At 42.7% G+C, this 22732-nt stretch overlaps 3 protein-coding genes across 5 annotated transcripts; 2 read left to right on the forward strand and 1 right to left on the reverse strand.

Annotated features, from left to right (window-relative positions):
• The first annotated feature begins 4127 nt into the window (after window positions 1-4127).
• Window positions 4128-7201, forward strand: LOC121812010 (prostasin-like). The gene is made up of 4 exons (XM_042212914.1): window positions 4128-4787; window positions 4877-5142; window positions 6004-6146; window positions 6738-7201. Exons 1-4 carry the CDS (start codon window positions 4609-4611, stop codon window positions 6996-6998), a joined length of 849 nt encoding a protein of 282 aa, XP_042068848.1. The 5' UTR covers window positions 4128-4608; the 3' UTR covers window positions 6999-7201.
• A 3929-nt stretch (window positions 7202-11130) lies between these two features.
• On the forward strand, window positions 11131-15686 carry LOC121812011 (jmjC domain-containing protein 8-like). The gene is made up of 9 exons (XM_042212915.1): window positions 11131-11878; window positions 12860-12955; window positions 13048-13096; window positions 13206-13302; window positions 13380-13448; window positions 13965-14084; window positions 14293-14360; window positions 14646-14780; window positions 15214-15686. The coding sequence occupies exons 1-9, from the start codon at window positions 11781-11783 to the stop codon at window positions 15292-15294; spliced, it is 813 nt and encodes a 270-aa protein (XP_042068849.1). The 5' UTR covers window positions 11131-11780; the 3' UTR covers window positions 15295-15686.
• A 476-nt stretch (window positions 15687-16162) lies between these two features.
• On the reverse strand, window positions 16163-19617 carry LOC102301616 (E3 ubiquitin-protein ligase CHIP). Of its 3 annotated transcripts, none has more exons than XM_005947990.3 (8): window positions 19475-19617; window positions 18689-18899; window positions 18345-18543; window positions 18005-18170; window positions 17823-17910; window positions 17646-17702; window positions 17436-17552; window positions 16163-17277 (listed from the first exon to the last, which is right to left on the reverse strand). In XM_005947990.3, exons 2-8 carry the CDS (start codon window positions 18806-18808, stop codon window positions 17152-17154), a joined length of 873 nt encoding a protein of 290 aa, XP_005948052.1. In that variant the 5' UTR covers window positions 18809-18899; window positions 19475-19617; the 3' UTR covers window positions 16163-17151. The 3 variants fall into 3 exon arrangements, with proteins under 3 accessions (XP_005948052.1, XP_005948053.1, XP_005948051.1); XM_005947991.3 differs by having other exon boundaries at window positions 19454-19617; XM_005947989.3 differs by lacking the exon at window positions 19475-19617 and adding an exon at window positions 19203-19435.
• Window positions 19618-22732: the final 3115 nt, after the last annotated feature.

The following is a 22732-nucleotide window of genomic DNA, read 5'->3' on the forward strand; positions in this document are numbered from 1 at the left end:
GCGGAGCTTTGGCTGCTCCGTGTGTCTCACATCACTTCCATGAATGAGATCTCACTGAAACGATTGCATCTCCATCGCCCTGCACCGATCTCTCCATCAGCGTCACATCTGACTTTACAATTGGTCTGTGATCTCAGGTGCAGCGTTAAAGGCAGCACAGTCGTTAGTAACCGGGGCAGAGGTCGATCGGTGCGGAAGGAAATATAAAATAGAAATATAAAGAAAAGTGTTTGTGACTTTATTTGTCGGTGAAGGTTCTCAGTCATCCAGGTCATCGTCGTCTAAGGAGCTCTCTTTCCTTAGACGACTTTATTTGTCAGAAGAAGAGTGAACATAAAAATCTAAGTAATAATATTTGTAAAATAAAATACAGAAATGCTTTTAATATTTGACATATTTTGTTGGCAAATGAATAAAAATGAAACCATTTTCACAGGAAAACTGGCGGAAAATCTGTATGAATGTAAACATATCAATAAAAACAAATCAGGACAACAACATTAGCACCGTGAGCAGTGCGGTCTGTTCGCATCTGTGTTTGCTTTTGGTTTCAGAAGAAGGTGTGTCAGGTGTGTTTGTGGCGTGTGCTCAGCTGGCTGACGGTCAGGTATGATGCAGGCGGTCACGCCCTCGTGCTTTACAGACTCCTGCCGTTGGAGTTGGGACACTTTGAGAAAAGACTCTGTGGGGATGGAGCTGTTTTCATGTGAGTCCTGCTGTTGGCCTTAACGCTTACAGGTGAGTCTCACCTGAGATTTAAGACTCACAATCTCATTTATTTTGCAATTTAAATGATGATACAAAGAACATCTCGTCTCTTTTTACAAATTGTATAATTCAATATTGTAAGTATGAATGGCCGTCGGACACATTTGTTCAGGTTGTAACATCAACAAAATTAAATAGTCTGCGTTTACAATCTGTAATTCTGTTTCATCGACACGCTCCGACGAGTCTGTCCGTGTTCTGAGATGAGCCTTGGCGCTTTTCAGAACCGTTGCTCAGCTTACAGAAAATAAAAAGCGACGATTACCAGAAATGAACCGAACAATGAAAGAGCCACAAAAACAGCTCAACAATCTGAGATTTAAAGGTAGAAGATGTTTTATACTTTGTACTATTTCACTAGAATTCAGAGATATAATCTAATGTTAAAGTTTAGAAGGATGTAAAATCACAATTTACTCAACTAATTAAATAACAATTCATGTACTGGAAATGTTCAGCATCAATAAAAGCATACAATGTTGTATTGCTGTAGTGTTATCCTTCTGCTCATCATTAAGGTTTTTAAATGTAAGTCAGTCAGTACTTTTAATATCTGAACTTCCTATCCTGTCGGCGACTGTCCTGTAAGAGATCTGTGGTAGTTTCAATTGAGCAGTCATGGGAGTGAATTCATTGTAAATGTACCAGTTGAAGATAGATTTACAGACCCACGGTATGGCACAGATAACAGAAAATCAAAGAGTGCACCAGAATATAAACTCAAGAAATAAAAGATAAATAAGATAGATCCAGTTTCAACGGTAGTTCTATGAATGTGTATTGGATAAAGGTCGTGAAATATCACAGATAAGTCAATATTTTGACATTTTACATTGGTCGGCAGGTGGCTTTACAGGAATATTTGAATGTATTAATTTGATAAATACTGAAAACTGCAAGTTCTCTATATGCTTGAGGCATCGAGTCAGTCCAAGACAACTGTCAGCCTTTAAGTGTTTTCTAAATGAGGGTTGCTGTGATTGATGGATCAGACAGCACGGCTGCTATAATAAGAGGAAGTGAATAAAGTTCGCCTGCAGGAAACAATTTGTAACTTGTCTCTTTCAGCCTGAACAGAAACAATGCAGGAATAGATTAAAGGTTAAGTCAAGGTTCTTATTTGTCACATGTGCATAGTTATACAGTAATGACACAAGTGGAAATGTAGCCTACAGCTCTCGACATTGAAAAATTTAAGAGCTAAAAGATTGGGGGGGGGGGGGGGGGGGGGGTAAAGAGGAAGAACATTATATATATATATATACGTATGTATATTCGGGTGATTGTCAGTAGTAGCAGCAAGCAGGTGAATTCTGTAAAATATGAATAACTTGACTACTATTTCAGGTAGCAATATAACATATTTAAATAAATGGAATTGAAATGACATTGTCCTTGGTTTAGTGTCTGGAAGAGTCTGCTCAGTCATTTATGATGATGTGAGAGGCGGGTGTGTGTTTTAGAGCACGGATGGCTTGGGGATAGAAGCTCCTCTTGAGTCTTCTGTCTTGCCCGGAAGATGCGGTAACCTCTACCATATGTCATAGTGATGATGCCAGAGCACATTGTGTACATACCTATGAGATGCCCGCATGCACTGGTAGCATCGGGCACACTGAATGAGTTTCTAAAGCGTGATGACAGCGCCGCCGTGCTTTACTGATGGTGACAGTCAGCTGCTCAGCCCTGAGGGCCTGATGGATGGGGGCTTCCTCATCTGTCGAGGACTGAAAGTTGATTCCAATAAAAGTTTTTAAGAGTATTTTAATTTAACATTAATTACAAAACAAGGAGAAATCAGCTGAGAAAAACAAACATGATCACGCCATCATGACTTCATCATAAAATAATAAAACAGATCGTCCCTGTAATCATTTAAAACATAAAAAGCAACAAAAGCGTGTTTTCCTGCTTCCTCTTACATCACAGGTCAGAGTTCAGACGGAGTCAAGCTGTGAGTAAAGAACAGCTTTAATTCATCAAATAATGCAGTTCAGTAATAATAAAAATAAAACATTTTATTTTAGACATGATTTAAAAGAATCTTCCTGCTAAAACATTAAAAGGAACCAGAAAAGTGCTTTCACCATAAAGTTCTTTGGTTTTCTCACATCATGCTTTTAGACTGTAGGAGCTCTGATGTTCCCGACGTGTCCCACAGAACAAACAAATTCTTGGAAAAGAAAACATGACGTCAGCTGCTCATTTAAGAGCTGTAGACTAAAGTAAACAAGTCAAAGAGCTTTGAAGTCATACAGGTTAAAGGAGCTTCAGGTCACGTCAAAGCTTTTTTCGGTTTAAAAAAAACCAGGCTGGCCGGTTTGATTCTCGGTGTCCTGCTGATGATTCATACTGAGGTATCGACACGTGGGTGGGTTTTACCTTTCACTGAACGCTCTCGTCTCAGAGGCCGTTCTCTCACACAGGTTGGATCAGAAACAATAATTATGTCACTGCAAGCAGAAATCAGCCTTGGTTACACTAGCATGGACCCCATATCGGTATAGACCGAGCATCACTGGTAAAAACCATGTGACCATTAAAACAGGAAGTACTGTAGAGAAAAACCGCCGACTATGGAAATACAAAAGTTCATTGAAAGCTTTATTTAAACTTTTGTATTTCAGTGATGTGTTAAATGTGACATTTCCAGGGTCGTTCTCCTCTTAACACCACGCTGGTGAACAAAGTGTTTATTCAACGACTTCCTGTTGGGTTCGCAGATGAGTAAAAAAAGAAAGAGTTGCCCATGTCGGCCTGCAATGAGATCGAGTTTTTCATTCTTTAAATTTAATGTTTTTGTTGACAGTCTTTTAAAATCTCCACAATGACAGGAAGTAGCTGATTTCCCTCTGAAATTTAATGAAGCATAAAGCAGAATGTTTTGTAAATGTTCGCATTCAAAAGTAGGCTGGTAATGGGGCTATTTGTTGTCAGTCAAACCATCAACTGTGGAAAGATAAAATCTTTAATGCCGCGCTTCTTCATACCACAACCTCTCTGTGCATTCGTGTTCTTACTGTGGCCTCCTGATATGTCCTGTCTTTCAAGATCATCGTTTTCTTGTCTCAGACAAAGACAAAGACATAGTTTCCGTCTTTTGTTTGGCTTCATGCTGTACATTCAGCTCCAACCTAGAGAACTTAACAGCTACGTTGAACAACCAGCCTGTTCAGTTTCAGGAGATCTATACAAATACATCATGTTCTGTTTTTATTGTCTCTAAACAGGAGCACTGCACAGCTCGATGTGTGTACAAACACACACACACACAACACACACACACACACACACACACACACGACACACACACACACACACACACGGTATAAACTGTGTTTTCTGAACACTGTAAACCAAGTGTAGAGCCGTGTGTGTGCAGAGGAGTTTCTAATAAATAAAATGCAAATTGAATTTCTTTTACTGAGATGCAGTTTGGGACAAATGGCCAGGACACAAACCTTGCAATATAGTAGGTAATAGTAATGGATAAGAACATGTATGAATAAAATGCTTTTCAGCTGTATTATTCTCAGGGTTTTTTTCCTCGTACGGCAGTTCTTCATCGTTAAACAATAAGAACAAGTAGTCTGATGTCCCATATTCCTCTATTCATTATGAAGAGGAATTTGAAATACACTAAGTTTTGATTTTGAATTTTCCAAAGTCTCTTAAGATGTTCCTGAAATTTGGGCTCATTGAAACGGGACAGACTGATGAGCTTTCATTTGTTGACCTCTGGATTCACTCGTGCTTCGTTTATGGGCCGACACGGCGTTATCTGGTCTGGAGCTGCTCTCCAGCTTTGAACGTTTGAGAGTAATTTTGCTTTGTGCATAAATGTCTTTGCCTACAGTTTGTGGACAAGCTCCACTTAACACCAAGATCGTAGGAGGCCAGGATGCTCCTGCGGGAGCGTGGCCCTGGCAGGTCAGTCTGCAAGCATCCGGTCGCCACTTCTGCGGAGGCTCCCTGATCAACAATGAATGGATCCTGACTGCTGCCCACTGTTTCCCCAAGTAAGCTCTCACCCTGTCATATGACCCACCCTCTTCACCTGTCAACTATCAATTAAGCACTAACAGTCAGTACTTCTTGCTATTTTCAGCACCCCATCACAACTGACCGTTCACCTCGGATACGAGTCACTGCAAAGCACTAATACTAATGGGGTCTCCCGGTCAGTGTCACGGATAATCATACATTCACAATACAACTCCAACTCCAACGACAATGACATCGCACTGCTGCGGCTGTCCTCAACTGTTGACTTCACGGACTACATCCGACCTGTGTGTCTGGCGGAGGAGGGCAGCAACTTCCCTGCAGAGACGACCACCTGGGTCACCGGCTGGGGCGACATCCGAGACGGCGGTAAGAACTGGAGCAGCGACAGTTACTAACCTTTACTGTTATAGTCGGATTATGATCATACTCAGCTTCTGCTTTTCTTCTTTTCCTGGCGTATCCATGTGATCTTAATGAGGTCAGTGTTTGCGGTAACTCCTGTGCGCCAAAACTCTTTAGAGCAGTTACTCTTGGATCTTTATGATGCAGTTGACAGCTGATATGCTTAAGGCTTGAAAGCTCACCTCTGGTGCGAGCAAACATTTGCTCATGGCGCTCCAAAATTGCTGTCAAGGCGGCGAGGATAGGAGCGGAAGCTGCTGGGTCAGCCAATGAGTCCATTTCATTGGCTGGATGATTCTGTCACATTCAGGGGAGGAACCAAGCACAGAGCAGAGTTCAATACAAGGAATGACGTTATTTATACAATCACCAAGTGCAGATATATACAGTGGGGGAATTGTGGGGGTCCAAGGGAAAAATCTAATTTACACTCGCCCTCCTCTTCACTCAAATTCACACGGCGGGTACCCACGCAGGGTCCGGGAAAAGAGCAGGTGTGTGAGCCAAGGGCGGGAGCCCGTAATGAGGAGAAAGTAAACAGAAACACATGTGGCCTTGTGGAGCCGTCCGGGCAGACACGGGGGCCATGACAGTAGGTCTCTGACTTTGCAGGAAATGTAAGTAAATACATTTTGAAGAGCAACTCTGAGGCTAACTAAAACAGCAAGTTTAACAGAAGTGAGTGAATGAGTGTACACAGGCTGCAAGTGTTGATCTACCAACTCTAACGATATCAAAGATAAATATATGACAGTATCCAAGCATCTTCTTCACACGTGGTGGATTCATGCCTCAAACTGCTCATTTCTGTTTGGTTTTTTTCAGTTTCCCTTCCTTCCCCTGGGACTCTACAGGAGGTGAGCATCCCTATCGTGTCCAACACCGACTGTAACGATGCCTACAATGGTAGAATCACAAGCAACATGATGTGTGCCGGCGTGACTCAGGGAGGAAAGGACTCCTGCCAGGTGAGTGTGGGTCCATGTGAACACCTACAAATGAGTCTGAAGCCACGATGTAAAGCACCAATCACAACGCAGACAGTGGAACCTCTGAAGGACCCAAAATATGAAACATGCATTTGTTCACACTTTTGTCGTACTGTGAAGATCAGTTTGACTTGACTGAGTTTGTGTCCAGATGTTTTCATCACATTGAAAAACTGGCTCAACTTAAACTGTCTGAGGAATCGGATTATTTTAAAGTTATTAACATAAATTAGATAAATGAAATTAAGTGTAAATGCTAAAAAACAGCTTAAAAAACTATGTTATATAAAAATGAACACAGTAACAAGAACTACAACAATGTTTACCATTGATTGATTGGTAATTGATTGATTTATCTTTTTCATACAGAATTTAACATTTGTGTTTTTTTTGGTGAAAATTGTGTCTCGCAAATGTTAGCAAATTCATTGGCAGACTGATATTTACACACACACACAATTATACAAATATAATACATTTATATTGTCACTTTTTACACAGATGTAAATATATCCATATATGCATCCACATGGCTGCTGGTGCTATAACCACCATGTCTGATGTGTGCAGGGTGACTCTGGAGGCCCACTGGTGGTTAAAAACAGCTCCGTTTGGGTCCAGGCTGGAGTGGTGAGCTTTGGGATAGGCTGCGCTCAGCCCAATTTCCCAGGAGTCTACACTCGGGTATCACAGTACCAGTCCTGGATCAACAGCCAGATCACCTCCAACCAGCCGGGCTTCATCACCTTTGTGCCCTCCTCGGCTCACTTCATCTACCTCTCAGTTCTTCTGCTGCTCCCCATCCTCTTCTCTCTCTTTGTCCTCTCATAGGAATGCATCATTTCTGCTGAACATCACTGGAAAAACTGTATTTTCATCATCAGTTTCTCAGACAACAGAAAAATGTTCCCTGAAGGCTCAACAGTTCACACTTGTTTCCAGTTCACTTTGCTGTTTTGATAACATCAGACAAACCGGGAATCCTGGGAATGTTTGGTTTTATTTTTGTTTGTCAAGTCATTAAAACAGATTAAAAAAACAACCCCCTCCCCCCAAAAAAAAAAGATTGATTACTTGCATAAACAATGCCTTACATGAACTTAAGTGCAGAATAATGACTTTAAACTTGTTAAGTTCGACATGATTAAGCAATGTATATTTATAAAAATAAAATATTTTACGTCAATAGAGCCTGAGCACTGTTGTAAATACATTTATTTTGAAAAAGAAAATCAGTCTTTAAATGATTTCAAAGAACAATTTGAAAAAAGCTTTAGCAGAATTATTTTATATTTGATTAATGTTTTCGTTGAATTAAAACTGTGCCATCCATCACTTTCTATTTCTCTCTCTATATATATAGCAAATAATAATTTAATTTAAAAACCCCAATATGATAGAATACATCAAAAGGAAGAAATTAGCAATGCCGTATAATAACTACAACAACTCTTATCTTGAATATGTTTAGCTAAAACACTGGTGTAAAAAAAACTATTAAGATTTTAAAATATATTTTCACAATTTAAAGACAGAATATATCAAATATAAATTGATAAAATGACATTTTAAAATTTAACATTTAAAAAAATCTTATTGTTGTATTCTTTGATTTTTAGAATTTAATATATAAAATCAACCAATGATTATATTTAGAATAATAATATTAACAATAATAATAATAATGGATTGCATTTATAAAGCGCTTTACAATACCACTTTTGATCCACTCTCACATTCACGCCCTGGTGGAGGCAGCTTGTAGCCACAGCTGCCCTGGGGCAGACTGACAGAGGCGAGGCTGCCATGTCGGCCCCTCTGGGGCACATTCTGAAACGATTTAATTCACTTTCATCTTATTTGGTAATTGGCCTGTATTTGTATAGCGCTTTACGTCATCCACACATTCACACACTATTTACATTGTGCTCAATCAAACACGAACTGTCTCAGAGCAGTCGAAGCAGAGAGAAACACTCGGAGACAGCGAGGAGGAAAAACTCTAAATATGAAGGAATCTCAGACAGAACCAAGCTGATCTCAGACCTGCACAAACACAAATCAGTCTTTGTACAACCATGATGAAGAAACTAAAGCCATTTTATTGACTTTATTATCTCTTTTTATCTCTTTTTGTTGATTAACGTTAATGTTTTAAAATGTTTGAGCCAAGTGCCAGTAACTGTGATTTTCTGTTTAAGTCCAATAAACAGGAGGAATATTTACTATTATTAACTTTTGCACATCTTATTAAAATAATCGGGGATATTTGTGTGGCCTGTGTTTAAACCTGCTGCTGTTTGTTTGGTATGTTAGTGAAAAACTGTCTGGTGTGATATCTGTGCTCTTTTATTCTATTAAATAAAACATATTTTCCTAACGTGCAGGATTCTGTGTGCAGCTGTAAAATAATGTATTGTAATCATTTCATTCTGCATGATAATCGAGAGGATGTGGGACTTTGGCCTTCATCAGAGTAACTAATGTTACCTCGGAAACAAAGTCGACCATTGGTGACATCATCATGTGAGCGGCTCCTTAGATAAAACCTCACCCATCATAAAGTGACGTGCAGCAGCAACAGTAACCAAAAAGTAGTGGCTGACCCTGAGCTGTGCTCCGCCTCCCTCAGTGTTTCAGTTTTGCATCTCATGACAGTCACAGTAACTACAGTCAGAGGAGGAAGATGCTTCCACTGAACACAGCTAAGCCCACACTGCCACACACCCGCTATGTGTGGAACCAATTTTTAGTGAACCCTCGTTTTTCAACGCGAGGCCCTGTGGCCAGAATTGGCCCCGCAAAGCCTCTTGGGAGGGACGCTGGATATCTTGAGAAAATGTGAAGGAAAGCATCAATTTTGGAGTTTAACGGCATTTTCATGCATTTCACAGCTCCTTCCATGCAGGCGTTCATACATGTCACACAGTTACATGACCGAAAAGTTGCTGTTTTGTTTGTTTGTTTTTTAGACCATGGGTCTAAGAATAAAAACAACAACAATAAAAGATTAACAATTTCTGGGCAGCTGTCAGAACTTTATTAATAATTTCACACATTTCTGCATCATGTGGAAAAACTGGGACACACTGATGAAATGATGTTTCTCTCTGTCAAACGGAGACATGTGAGGGATTAAATGTGCAGTGAAACGTCATCACACTGGCAGGAAGAGGAAAGCATCACTCGCCCAGCGAGCGTCAGCTGACTGGGTCCTCCATGTTAAATGAGTTGAACCTCTCTCTGCAAGTAAGATACAGCTGCTGACCTCAATCTGAAGTAAGGCTGCAGCTGTCCATTCTTTCAGTGTAATCCATCAATTAATTGAGGAATCAAATAAGAAATGCTTTTGTGTTATTAATGAGCAACACAGGAATATCAGAGGACAAAAAGCAGGTCTTTGAAAATGAACTTCTAACTGGTTTCCAATTTAAAAGTTTAACTGAAAATAAAATCTTTCAAAACAATGCTTTGCTTGTATGTACATGTCATATTAAAATAACATTTATTCTTTTAAAGGATGTTTTTAAATGAATACAGTATTTTATATTATTTGACTTTTAATCTGAAAAATGTTGTGAAAACCCTAACATTGGTCTAGTACACCTCACGACTCTCCCTGTTTGCTGCTTCCGTGTAAATATGCCGTCATTGAGCTGTATCATCTAAACATGAATCAGCTTTAATAAGCTCCTGGAGCCTGGTGCAGATGTTTCTCTGTAACAAACAGCGGTGGATGGAAGTTTGTTTTCCTTCATGTCAGACTTTGTTCATCGGCTGCTTTGATGGAGGACGCGCGGCAGTTTTTCCCAGTAAAGGTTTTAATGGTGATCACAGGAACAACTGCTGTTTTCTTCCACCACACCTGAGTTTACCTGTTGTAAAAGGCTCCGCCTCTTTGCTGTTCTCGGTGTGTACTTGTTAAAGACTTGTTAAACTGTGGGTTTTTGTGTGGCCTTCATACTTTGATACCGTCTGTGGCTCCCTGTTAAATAAACTGTTTGATGTTTTGCAGATCATCAAAATCAGATAAACGTCATTATCGATCAGAAAGATCAAATGTCGTTTCGAGTGGTTAATCACGTTAACAGCAGTTCTTTATGGGTCCAAGCTGCAGGGACTCCATCGGGGTCCTGATGAGGTGAAAGGTCACGAATGACTGTGCTGATTTATGATTGGCTGGTTATTTTGCTCTGATTTGTTTTGTTTTTTTCTATAGGAAAGCTGCTGTCAGCAGGGAGAGGCGCTGCTGGGTGTTTTTGTAGATGTAATCACAGTTTCTGTCTGTCCACGGCAGGTTATGAAGCTACGAAGATGTTTAGATGACGTGTGGCCCTCTCTGCTGGCCGTTAACAGAGGTTGTCGAGTTGTTGAATCAATAAGCAGAGTGAGAAACAGAAAAGCCTCTGTGTTGACTGCAGCCTGGAGGCAAGATGCACGTCTTCCTGTGAGCACGCAGGTGAACACTCCTCTGCATTTCCTTCTTTCTCTGCAGTTTTACTTTCACTCTTCTTTTACTTTTCTTTTATATTTCCAATTTTTCTTCATTTAACAGACTTTGTTCTTCTGCAGCTCGCATCATTTTAAGGAAGATGTTTCTGTTGGTCCTCAAAGATTTTAACTTTCATGGATGTTTCAGCTGTGTGATGACGACAGGCCTCACCTGCCCATCAAGTGCTCATCGCTCAATTTTTCATTCGTGTCCGAGTCTCTGAAACGGTGCTGCGTATAAAAATGTCTGTAACTGCTGAACATTTGTGTTAAAGGTCTGAAGCTGAAGGTCTGAACTCTAATCGCATCCTGAGTGTAAAACTCAAAAGCTGTCCCTGTCCACACATTCATGGCTCTGACTGCACTTACAGTCCTGAGTTTAATTTGCAAGCTAATAAATATACATTCCTCTGTCATCAGTACAGCTACATGTTGATTAACTCATTTAAATAAATAGTGACATGGTAATAAATATAGAATTATGGTTCTTGCTTTGGTTTTGTATCCTAACAAGTTTGACTCTGAATCATGAGACATTTCAACTGATGTGTAATGTGTTTAATTTCATTCTGAACAGGCGGCTGATGTTTAAATACTGCAGTCTGTATTTATCAGATGTAAAGCAGGTGTATTGGAACAACACAATGCAAGAAATAGAAAATGCAAATGAGCAGCTAACAGGAAACAGATTATAGAGGAAGAAATTGGAGGTGTGCAGTCGATGGTTAGGTCTCAGATTAGAAAGCAAATTTTTTGTTTAGTCAAACAAGAATGCAAATAGATGTGCTGTAATTTGTGCTGTTTGCATGAGAGCAGCAACAAACAGCAGGACTTTATCAAGGTCACCGGCTCCAGGTGGGTCACAGCAGTGCTGCAGGGAAACGGGCCTCTTGAAATAAATAAAGAGTTGAGGACTACAAACAAACCGATCTACAGAGGCGCTCAAACGTTCCACGCACCTCGAACGCATCAACCGGTCTGATTAATGTGGTCCTTTCTGATTGGCTGTCGTCCAGGAAGTAGGAGTCGGCGCTTACTTGACGTTCATGTGGGACACTGAGGAGAAACAGGCTGATTTGTGGGGCTGAGCTCGCTCGAAGCTCGCGGAAGCTTTTGGGGAGAATGGAGATCAAAGCGGTGCGGCTCGCTTTTATCTTCTTCACCGCCGCAGTGACTGCGCAGCTGCAGCAGCAGGAGGAAGATGAGGATGGAGGAGGATGGTGAGCTACACTCTGCTTCAGCCTGACACGTTTGCATAAAACTCATTCAAACAACCCTCGCTGTAGTTTCAACCAGACTCCGTTCAAAAACCTGTGAAGTTAACAGCTGTGTCCACGAGGAGCGATTACAGTGGCACTGATGACGTCATACGTTTCATGCAGAACGAGCCTGGTCAGAGACGATTATGACTACGATAATATAACCGTATTAAACTGTCCGCGTGCTCCTAAATACGTCATATGGCAGCTGATTTTGTCCCCGCACAGATAAATAAATAAAATCATTTCATGTTATTTTTATTATTGTTTAATAAAATATAAAAGCACAATTTCAGATTTTCCCATCTTAGCTTCCGGCAGCACTTCAGCAGATCCGAGGGTGGAAATGAAAACGAGAACATCATTTTATCGTTTAAAGAAAAACTGTGGATTCAGATTAGTGAGCTGCTGAGAGGCTGCAGTTCATCCAACGTCCAGGAGAGGCAGCAGTGAGTCAGCCCCCATAGACTCCAGGTTAAAACTTTCCAGCAGAAATAAACATGTTTGCAGCCTGTAGCTAACACCTGTGTTTATAACTCACCTTTAAAGTTTGCATTATTAGGGGCGTGGCCTCTGTGCTGACAGGTGGATGGTAGACACAGGGCTGTAGCTGTCTGCTAGCTTCACCTGACCTGGACCGTGTTTGTGCTGTTGGAGCATTTTGAATGACATCATGTGACCAATAACATGGCTGCTATGAGGTCTGAGGAATGTTATAAAAGGACGATCTCTGGGTTTGAGTCTACGCCTCAGTTTTATTTAATAGCTCCTCCTCCTCGCATCCTGGAGGTCATCAGCAGAATGTAACATGAATGTTGGGTTTTTAAGGTGGAACGAGGGAGACAGATTTAAATGACTGAGGAGCTGCTGAATGAATGTTAGAGCATGTACGCAGCTCCACAGGTGAGCTCTGCTCTTACCTGCGCGCCCCGCTCTGCTCAGGTTCTCGGCCTCAGACGTCAGGTCTCAGGATGAAGGTCGGTGTAACATCGACGTGCTGCACGGCTCGTCGCTCTCGCACCAGCAGTTCATGGAGAGGTGCGTGAGTAAGCTGCTGTTTCTCAGCAGACATTCACTGATGACATCACCGTGTAAACAGCAGCACTAACCTTCAACTGTGTTTCCTGCAGGTACGCGTACGGCAGGCCGGTCATCCTCAGAGGCCTCACTGACAACACCGTACGTATTGAAAACAGACATCTTATCTACATGTAAGCATCACATGACTGAGCTGCAGGCAGGTGAGCACAGGTGAACAGCCTGAAAGGTCACGCTGGATCTGTTTCAGAAATTCAGGCTTCTGTGCTCCAAGTCGAGCTTACTGAGAGAGTACGGCGCCCACAGAGTGAGGCTCAGCACGGCCAACACCTACTCCTACAGGAAAGGTACGCCCGTCTCACCTGTGTGGCCTCACAGACACACCTGTTCACTTCCTGCTCCTGACTGTGCTGATGTGTTTCAGTGGACGTTCCCTTCCAGGAGTACGTGGACGAGTTTCTGAGGCCTCAGTCTGCGGACGCCCTCGGCAGCGGTGAGTCTTAAAGCCGCCGCCGCCGGGACAGGTGTTCAGGAAACGCTCTCGTTTGGTTTCCTGTTTCTGGCTTTGCTTTGTTAAACTTGTTTTTTTGTTTTCTCTCATTTATTCAAGTTTTTTAGGTTTCGTCATTTTTTGTTTATTTCTAAACATTTTTGGTCACTTTGCTTTTTTTAAAAAGGATTTCTTAGTTTATTCATATTTTTTGGTTTTGTTTGTATTTCCTCTCATTTAGTGATGTCTTATATTTATTTATTTAGTTTTAAAACTTATTTGACTTCATTTTTTTTAGTTTTATTTTACTCTTGTTTAATTATTTATTTATTTTTTTACTTTAGTCTGAATTTTCTGTCAGACTTTGTTTATTTTAAATGTTTTCTATTTTTACTATTTTGCTTTTATTAACATGGTTTGTTTTCCTTATGAATCTGTTTCCGTCTGTTTTCTTCGACTGGACGCTGCTGTGACTTTTATGCTGTGAGAGTTATTGAATAATGTTTGACTTTCCTGCAGACACGCTGTATTTTTTCGGGGACAATAACTTCACCGAGTGGCAGAGTCTCTTCGAGCACTACGAGTCTCCGCCGTACGTCCTGCCGCTCACCAGCGGAGCGTACAGCTTCGGCATCGCAGGTCAGAGAGCGGCAGACAAACGAGGAATGACATAAAATCAAGTGAAGGAAAAAGATCTGATAAACCTGACAGGACTCGTGTGATACATAATTCTCTATGATAATCTGATTTTTTTAGGACCATTACTGTGAAAATTCTTTTAAAATGAAAGTCTCAGAAATATCCGAGAGTGGAATCCAAACTGCAGCTCCGCTTTCTTCTTCTTCAGGTCCTGGAACAGGAGTCCCCTTCCACTGGCACGGCCCGGGATACTCCGAGGTCATCTATGGAAGGAAGGTGGGAGAAAACCAGCTGTTTGATTAAACTAATTAAAGAGGCTCTGTGTGGGGAGGGGAGTGGCTTTGTGGACATGTGGCGCCCTCTGGTGCATCTCAGCCATTCAGAGCTGGATTTCCAGTAACAGAGTGGATGAGGTGTGGTTGTGTAAATGCGTGCTTAAATCTGCGGGTCATGAGGCAGCGTTTCAGTGTCAGATTTTCAAAGTAAAACTGAAGTAAACTAAAACTGCTTCCTCACTTAGTGATGCGTTTCCTGTTAACCTCTGAATTACTCCTCGCACAGCGGTGGTTCCTCTACCCGCCCGATCAGGAGCCTCACTTCCACCCGAACCGCACCACCCTGTCCTGGGTCACAGAAACGTACCCCAACCTGCTGGAGGACGAGGCCCCGCTGGAGTGCACCATCCGACCCGGAGAGGTAACGCCGCCCAACCTGCTCACGACTCGCCCCAAGCACACACAGCAGGGTCGCTTTATTTCAGCGTCCGTTTCAGTAAAAACACGAAAGTTAGTTCATGTGTGTAAAGTAAAAAGCTTCGTCTGGACTCTGACCGCAGACGCCGGCGAACTAAGCAGTGACCCGTTCAGAACGCCACAGATAAACAGCTGATTTAAGAGAGACGGGATTCAGCAACGCTTCAGATGTGAGAGCAGTGATACTCAGGCTGTTTCCTTACTTGGACATTTAATTACACCTCATGCTTCTGAAGTTTTCAGCCGTCCTGGAGGTTTTCCAGCCCCTGACGGGAGACCGGCTCTAAAACTGAGCCCTCGGAGCGCCGCCTGTTACATTTGAACGACTGGATCGTGAGCGCGGCGCTAACGGTGCGTTTCTGCATGTTTGTCTCCAGGTGCTGTATTTCCCCGACCGTTGGTGGCACGCCACTCTAAACCTGGACACAAGCGTCTTCATCTCCACCTTCCTGGGCTGAGCTCTCAGGACGTCTTTAAGGATTTCCTGGCACATTTTAAGAAAACTGACTCACGGAGGGATTCAACCGCAAATAACAGATTTGTGTCATTTTAGGATGTCTGCAGTTTAATTCTGCAGACCTCTGTGGATCACAATCACAGATTACTCATTTATTTTAGCAGGTTGTTGTAATGTTGACCATCACGCTGTGTTTCTGCACTCTGGAAGCTGAATTCAGCTCTGATCACCGTGTGCTGCAACAGGTTTTACTTGAAATCAAATGCAAACATCTTTTTTTTGATGAGATTTGATTTTCTGTCATGTTAACTTTTTTACGGCGACCCCGAGGGGTCACGGAGAAGCAATAAAGTACTTAAAATCCTGGGAATTAAACAGACGAACTAAACTGGATTTGTTTTAAATGTTTTTATTCCGAACATCTGAACAAACTGTAACATGACTCTAACACTGAGCCCTCCCACTCTCCGGCTGCCTCTAACGGTCAGGGAAGCACTCGGGGAAAATTTCTTCCAAAATGCAAAAAGCATGTGACAGCTGTGAAATCTCCACCCATCTGGAGCCAAAACGCTAACACAGACGCCCCGATGTGGGCGGAGTCAGTAATCATTTCCATCTTTTATATACAGTTTAACAATCTGATGCAATCGTTCTCAATGTGCCCATTTATTTTATTCATGCAAAACCTTTAATATGTTTGGCCCCTGCAGGCCTCCGTAGCTGTCTGCTTCTCACCGGGTAAAACAAAAAGAGCTGAGGTTGAAGATGTGAGTGTTTCTGGAGCTTCTCTCATTTTGTCTTTTATTTGAGCTGGTTTTGGATTGTTTGTGGTCACTGAGCGAGACGAGCACGAATAACTGAGGCTGAAATACAAAAACACGAAAGATTTATTCACATTTATTTCTACTGAACATGGGCAGGTTGATCAGTTTTCCCGTACAGACGTCGCATCACCTGGATCTGAAAACCGTTCCCTGTGAAATCTGCTCCCACTAAACAACCGCGCAGGTTTAACTTGATTGATCTGAAGCAGAAACGATAAAATAGCAAAAACATCGAGGATGAAACGAGTGAAAACGGGCCGGCGTACAGAATACCGAGCATGGTGCGATGTCTCATGTTTGCTCAGGTGTCAGTGAATGCAGCGCTGGCCTGACAAACACCACCTTTCAGGACTTTCCAGTTTCGTCTCCTCAAACATTAAAGATCTACAGCCGAAGCGTTCGGAGCTGCGACGTGGGTGCGAACCAGTAAAACCAGAGTTTAACCTGCGATGTTTATACCTTCAGCAGCGTACAGTCATAAAGAACGGTGTCGGCTCAGCGCTCTCTCCTACGTCCTTTTTCCAGAGATCTGATTGGCTGGCGAGTGATGATTTCACACCTGTTGATCTCCTTTCTCACCTCGCGTCGCAGCCTGGGCCTCTGATTGTTGTGCAGCAGCGTGATTGTGGTCATGTGGTTCTCAGACTGCTACGCCATCAGCGCAGGGCGTCGTTTTCAGTCTGTATTTAATCAGATTAAAGCAGAAGTGGTGGGTTTTGTTTCTGTGGACACTAAAGTGGACCCACTCTGCTCATTAACTGGACTCGAGAGTGGACTTTAGCCCACTTAGCTCAGCGGTGCAAGAAAAAAAACATCTGCAGTTTAAACTTTTTGGCTCACGGGGATTAGCGCACACACCGAACGTCATGTTTAATACAAACATCCAGCACTGGAACAGGACAGGAAATAAAGAGGAGATGATTGGCCCGTTGACCTCACGCAGCAGCTGTCTTTACCTTTCATGATAAAAACTCCCAGAGTGACGGCTGCTGTGACTGGGATGTTTAAAATAAAGCTGAATTGAACAAATTGGGTCAGTAGTCCTCCACCCATCCGTTCTCCAAAATAAAAGCATCGATGACTTCCTTCATGGCCAGGTTTGGGATGAGCTGATCTTGGGTCAGCGGCGTGCGCGTCACTGGATCAAAATGTCCGACTCTCTGTGGGAACAGAACAGAGAGCCGTGCGTCCTGTCGTCATCACAATACTACAGACTTCAGTTAAACTTCATTCGCGGGTAAAATCAGGATTTGATGAGTTTTTCGTGCTGAAAATGAGTCAATGAAAGCAGGTGTGAGCGAGTTGGGGCATTTTTTACCTGCAGGTGCTCCTCGATGTCTTTGCGGTCGTAGGTGATGCCGCTGGGAGTGATGCACGGCTCCCTCATCAACTCAAAGCTGATCTTTCCACACAGGAAGTCTGGGATCTCACGCTTCTGTCAAACACCAAAACAAACTCATTTGTCCTAAACCGGCTCGTTGTACGAGGACTCGTCCGACTGAGGAAAACACGGCGGACCATCACTGACCTTCCTCTTTTCATCGACCTGACAGAACAGCTCCTCCAGGTCCGACAGGTATTTGTCCTGCAGATAAATAAATAATATAAATCAGAATTTGTTTGCTGGCAGCATTTCAGCTTTAATGTTTTGCACTATCAGGACGCTCCTGATGTCACTGAGGAGAATTTCACAATAAAAGCCTACGTGTTTGGTGTGGATCTCGTTGAGACGCTGACGGACTCTGCTGTCGTCGGATTTTTCCTCTTGCTTCTGTCTGCAGCGTTCCAGTTCTCTGAGGATCAGACCACACAGACAGACACACTTTACTCCAGGAGCCCTCGTTACAGCGACCAAACGGTCGACGGCTCGTTTCTCTCGGGCCCTGCCTCTTTTTCTCGGCGTGGATGAGTTTGGTGAGATAGGCCTGCAGCTCGCTCTCCTGGTTGATCCTCCTCTCCTCCATACTGTTCCAGCGCTTCTTCTTAGCGATGCGCAGCGCGCTGGGGATGTCGTCGCCAAAGTTCAGCCGCTGCTCTTTTGCCAGATTATAAGCTGGAGAAGGAAACAAAGAGGTTTTTTAATGCAGTGCTGCCTGAGGGCCGCAGATTCTCAGAATTTGCTGAGACTGCAGATAATGAGAGGAGCATTACTGTAAAACTGTTCCACTGTTTGCAGACTCGCTTTCTTCATTTCTGAAAAAGAAGCAGGCGTGTTCTAAATCCCTACCTTTCTGCAGGTTGCCGATGGCCTCGTCGTAGTTTTCCATCTCCAGGTGACACTGTCCCATGAAGAAATGTGCTTTGACCGACTGGCTGTCGAGCTCCAGAGCCTGCCTGCAGTCTGCCAGAGCTTTGTCGTACTGCTGCAGCTTCACGTAGCACAGCGCTCTGTTGGTGTAGTACGCCGGGATGGAGGGACTGTGGCTCTGATGGAGAACAGACACACGGAGGAGGCAGCACTGATCAGACTGATTCCTCGGTTTCTCAGAGAAAATCATGGAAGTCGGGAAAAGTGTGTTTATATGAGTAGAGGGAGGAAGGCGAGCACGCTCCCCATCGCCCGACCCTTACTATGGCTTTGGTGTAGCAGGCTGCGGCCTCCAGGTATTTGCGGCTCAGGAACAGACGGTTTCCCTGCTCCTTCAACTCCTGAGCCGACACCGAGGCATCCTTCTCCGGACTTTCGGACATTTTGTCACCCGAGCCGGCTGCACCACCAGCAGCTGCTGCTTTGCTTTGCTTCCCTATCCTGACACTGGGATCCAACAGGAGGAAGAGGAAACTGGAGGGGAAAGATCCAGAGAGTGAGTCAGTGTGAGAGGATGTTTGGTACCTTTACCTGGCAGGAGCTAGATCCTAATGAACAGCATCCTGTCCTGACTGGACGATGAGATCAGACTTTGCTTACACAATCAGGATATTATTGACTAGATGCAACAATGCTGTACCTTTGATTACTGAGTTTGTGCAGGTAAACAACTGTGCACAGGCAAACAAAACTACACCTGTAATCCTACCATGTCAGTTTGAGTGCATTTATTAGTTCTTACTGCGCATCACCACAGACACTGAAAACATGACTAACCCGTTTTTCACGGAGCTCTGAGCTCTCACCGCCCACACCATACAGGAGGAAATGCTAATGTGAAGCTAGCCCTAGCATGCTAATGTTTCTTTCCCTCTTTTTCTGACCTGGTTCTTCAGAGCTTTGGTCTCCAGCCACGTTGTTTAATTAAAACGGGGCTATAAAGCTAATCAACGAAGTCTGCTATCAGCCAGCACAGCTAGCTGTAGCAGATGCGACACACACACACCCAGCGCTAGCTAAAAGCGTACCTGAGCGTCACGGCTACACACCTGAGGAGGCTGAAAACCACCTGGACCTCGAAGGGCTCACGCTTCCTCTGTGACGTGTAAATATGCCGTTTTTATATCAAATAAAACGCCAAGATAAAGCTCACAGCTACGAGCTGCCAACAGATGTTATGGTTTGGACGTGATAGAAACGCGTCATCACGTCGGAATGGGTTTTGGGACAGAAAATACCTTAAAATATTTCGCATTTTAATAATTTTTCTCTCTGAAAGTAATTTATTGATATATTTAGGGACAGTAATGAGTACGTGACAAACAAAACAACTCGGCGCCGTTTATTCTGCAAATATGTCAATAAATAAATGTTTAAAATTATTAACAAAACTCACATTACAGCCGTGGTGTACTAGGGGCGGGAATCGGAACGCTGCCAAACTCGCCTTCGAATCACTCGAGTTTTAAGATTTGTTCATCATCAAAGTAATTCAGTGACACATGTCAGTACGTCAAATGGTGCATATAAAGAAGAACCTCCTCATAACTAATTCGGTCTTGTTAATTCTACAAATATGTAAAAATAAAGGTTACAATACGTGTTAAAGCCATAACGTGCTGATTATGGGTTCTCAGTCCCGTTTTAAGATTACTTAGGGACAGAAATAATCGATTAAGCTCTACATTAATGCATATATAAGAAGAAGAAGTGGCTCATAACGTATTCGGCACATTTAGTTTAAATATATATTGATAAATAAGGGTTAAAAAATAAAATCAAAGTGATTGTACAGCAAAGATGTACTAGGAAGAGTTGATCCAGAACTTTCCTGGGAATCAGTGGATTTTAAAATATTGTGGTGTCAAAGGTGATACAGTGATGGGTGTTAGTGCACTCACGAATTATAGAAAAGAACTCTAGATAATTCTGTGTATTTAATTCTCCACACTGTAAAGGGCCATGCAACCGTTTATTGTGAAATACTGCATTAAAAGACTTTTCTGCTGATTGCGTCTCAAAAAATGAAAAAACGAAGATGTGAAAACTTTCAAATGTTTATTTCCTTCAGTTCACCCGCATATTTTTTTCTATTGTTATTTACATTCATACTGCTATGCATACAGTATATAAACTTTATATTAAAGTAGCTACTGAGCGAACAGAATACGGAGTAAAAGTCAACCTGAACGTTTAAAAAGCTTCAGTGTAACACTAACCACATCAGAATGCATACACGTCTATTTTCACCCTGCTATCAGAGAAGAGAAGCTGCAGATAAAGAGCTCGACTTGTTTTTCTGAAGCATAAAGACAGCTTTCAAACATTTGCATAGTTTTCATTCTGTCAACACGATGGTAGTTTTAAATCCACGAGAATAAAACTGTTTCCTAAACGTCCTTCAAAATAAAAGAGACTCCAGCATACAGTTGATAAAGTGCTAATGCTTCACACAGCAGCTCTGCGCTGTGACTCTAAAACACAACATTCAAACATCACGCGGGACACCACGTCATCTCCACGGCTGCCCTCCAATCACGTGTCAGTGGTTGCAGCAAAGACAGCGTGGACCTGAACATGCTCTGATGTGACGGATAAAGTGCATCGTGTGATTTCTGCTCTAAATGTGGTGTTTCGGGGGGGGGGGTGCGGCTCCGGGTTCACTTCTCTGCGGCTCCCAAGGCAGAAGTCAAAGTGTTAACAGACACCTGAGCTGGGAGACACCTGCAGGTCCAGCTCATCCAATCAGAGTTGGGCAAAAAAAAAACCCAAAAAAAAAACCCCAAAACGTGTTACTTTAGACTAAATTCTAAATTTAATTTAAACTCTGTGCAACTATGAGGTCAGAGCAGATGAGCCTGGTTCTGCTGGAGGTTTCTTCCTGCTAAAAGGGAGTTTTTCCTTCCCACTGTCGCCAAAGTCCTTGCTCATTTGATTGTTGGGGTTTTCTCTGTATTATTGTAGAGTCTCTAGCTTACAATACAAATACCTGGGGTGGCTGTTGTTGTTTGGTGTTATGTAGATAAAACTGAAACCAAATTTCTGACCTTCACTTTCAGATGTTAGGCAGGATTCACACGGAGGTGTTTCGAGCTTCACCTGGTGTCAGCCAATCAAGTCATGCTCATACAAATACTCCAGTGCTGCCACTAGCCAATGAAATCACAATATGGAAATCCTGAGGGAGTAGCATCAAAATGTTGGAGTCAAAGCAGAGAGCAATCAGGAGCTCCACCTTCAAGTGTTGGAGCAGCGTGCAGGTGTGAATCCCACCTTACAGGTGAACATTCACAGGTTGATCGTGACCGCTTGCTCACAAACGTAGTGTCAGTTTGTAGTGATAAAAAGGGAAGGTATTAAATAGCATTTCACACTGAGACGATTTCCTGCAATAATCCAGAAGAAGAAGAAGAAAAGGTTACAGCGTGCTTTTATGTTGAAGGAGCTGCAACGGCACTAACTTCCAGACTGGCTTAAAAGAAGAAGCTTCATCCCTGCAGACGGGAACAGCACAGCTGACAGACACTAAGTGCTGCCCCTCTGCAGGCTTACAGAAGCTGGCCAATGAGAAACAAAACGGCTGTAAAGGCAGTTGGGCCTTGAAGGGACAGAAACTCAAACGGCTGCACGAAAAGTCAGCAGCAGATAAAGAAGGTCCAAGATTAAAACTATGGAGGCAGAAATGAGCAGGAGACTTTTAAAGATCTGTGAAGAGACAATGCTTCAACCTCTGAAATAATAAATAACACAGATCGATCGGACAGGCTACAGAAACTCCCACTGAAGTCAGGAGGTACACCTGCTCCTCAGGCCTGTGGTTCATCCCTGGCTGCTCCAGATGTGAAGCTACGTAAATATTTAAAAGTAAAGAATAAAAAAACAAGTCTGTGGATGAATGATTGCAATTAGTCTGTAGAGTAAAGAGTAAATACTCATCCTTTTACCAAATGTGAACCAGCCAATGGGAGGGCTGCTTCCATTTCAAACCAACAGATGGGATTAACAGCAACATGATGTCTGAACCTTTGGAACATCTGTTCCACATCTGTAAGAAAGAGAAACTGAATTATTGAGCTCGTCCGCGCTCTGACGAGCCGTCACGTCGCTGTGTGACGCGTCCCCATCTCTGTTCGTGTCATCCAATCAGACGTGGCGTTTTATTCTGGTGATGACAGATGATGTGTGAACTCTGGTCCTTAAACAGTTCGTAGAAAATGAATTTCATCTTAATTAAATTCAGTTTAAAGTAATCTCAGACTGGTTTAAACTTAGATTTAAGGAGAATTAAAGTGTTTTCTGATGTTAAC

This window comes from Haplochromis burtoni, unplaced genomic scaffold (genome assembly GCF_018398535.1).
Source record: "Haplochromis burtoni strain Fernald_Lab_line unplaced genomic scaffold, NCSU_Asbu1 Contig_400, whole genome shotgun sequence".
Taxonomy (NCBI): Eukaryota; Metazoa; Chordata; class Actinopteri; order Cichliformes; family Cichlidae; genus Haplochromis; species Haplochromis burtoni.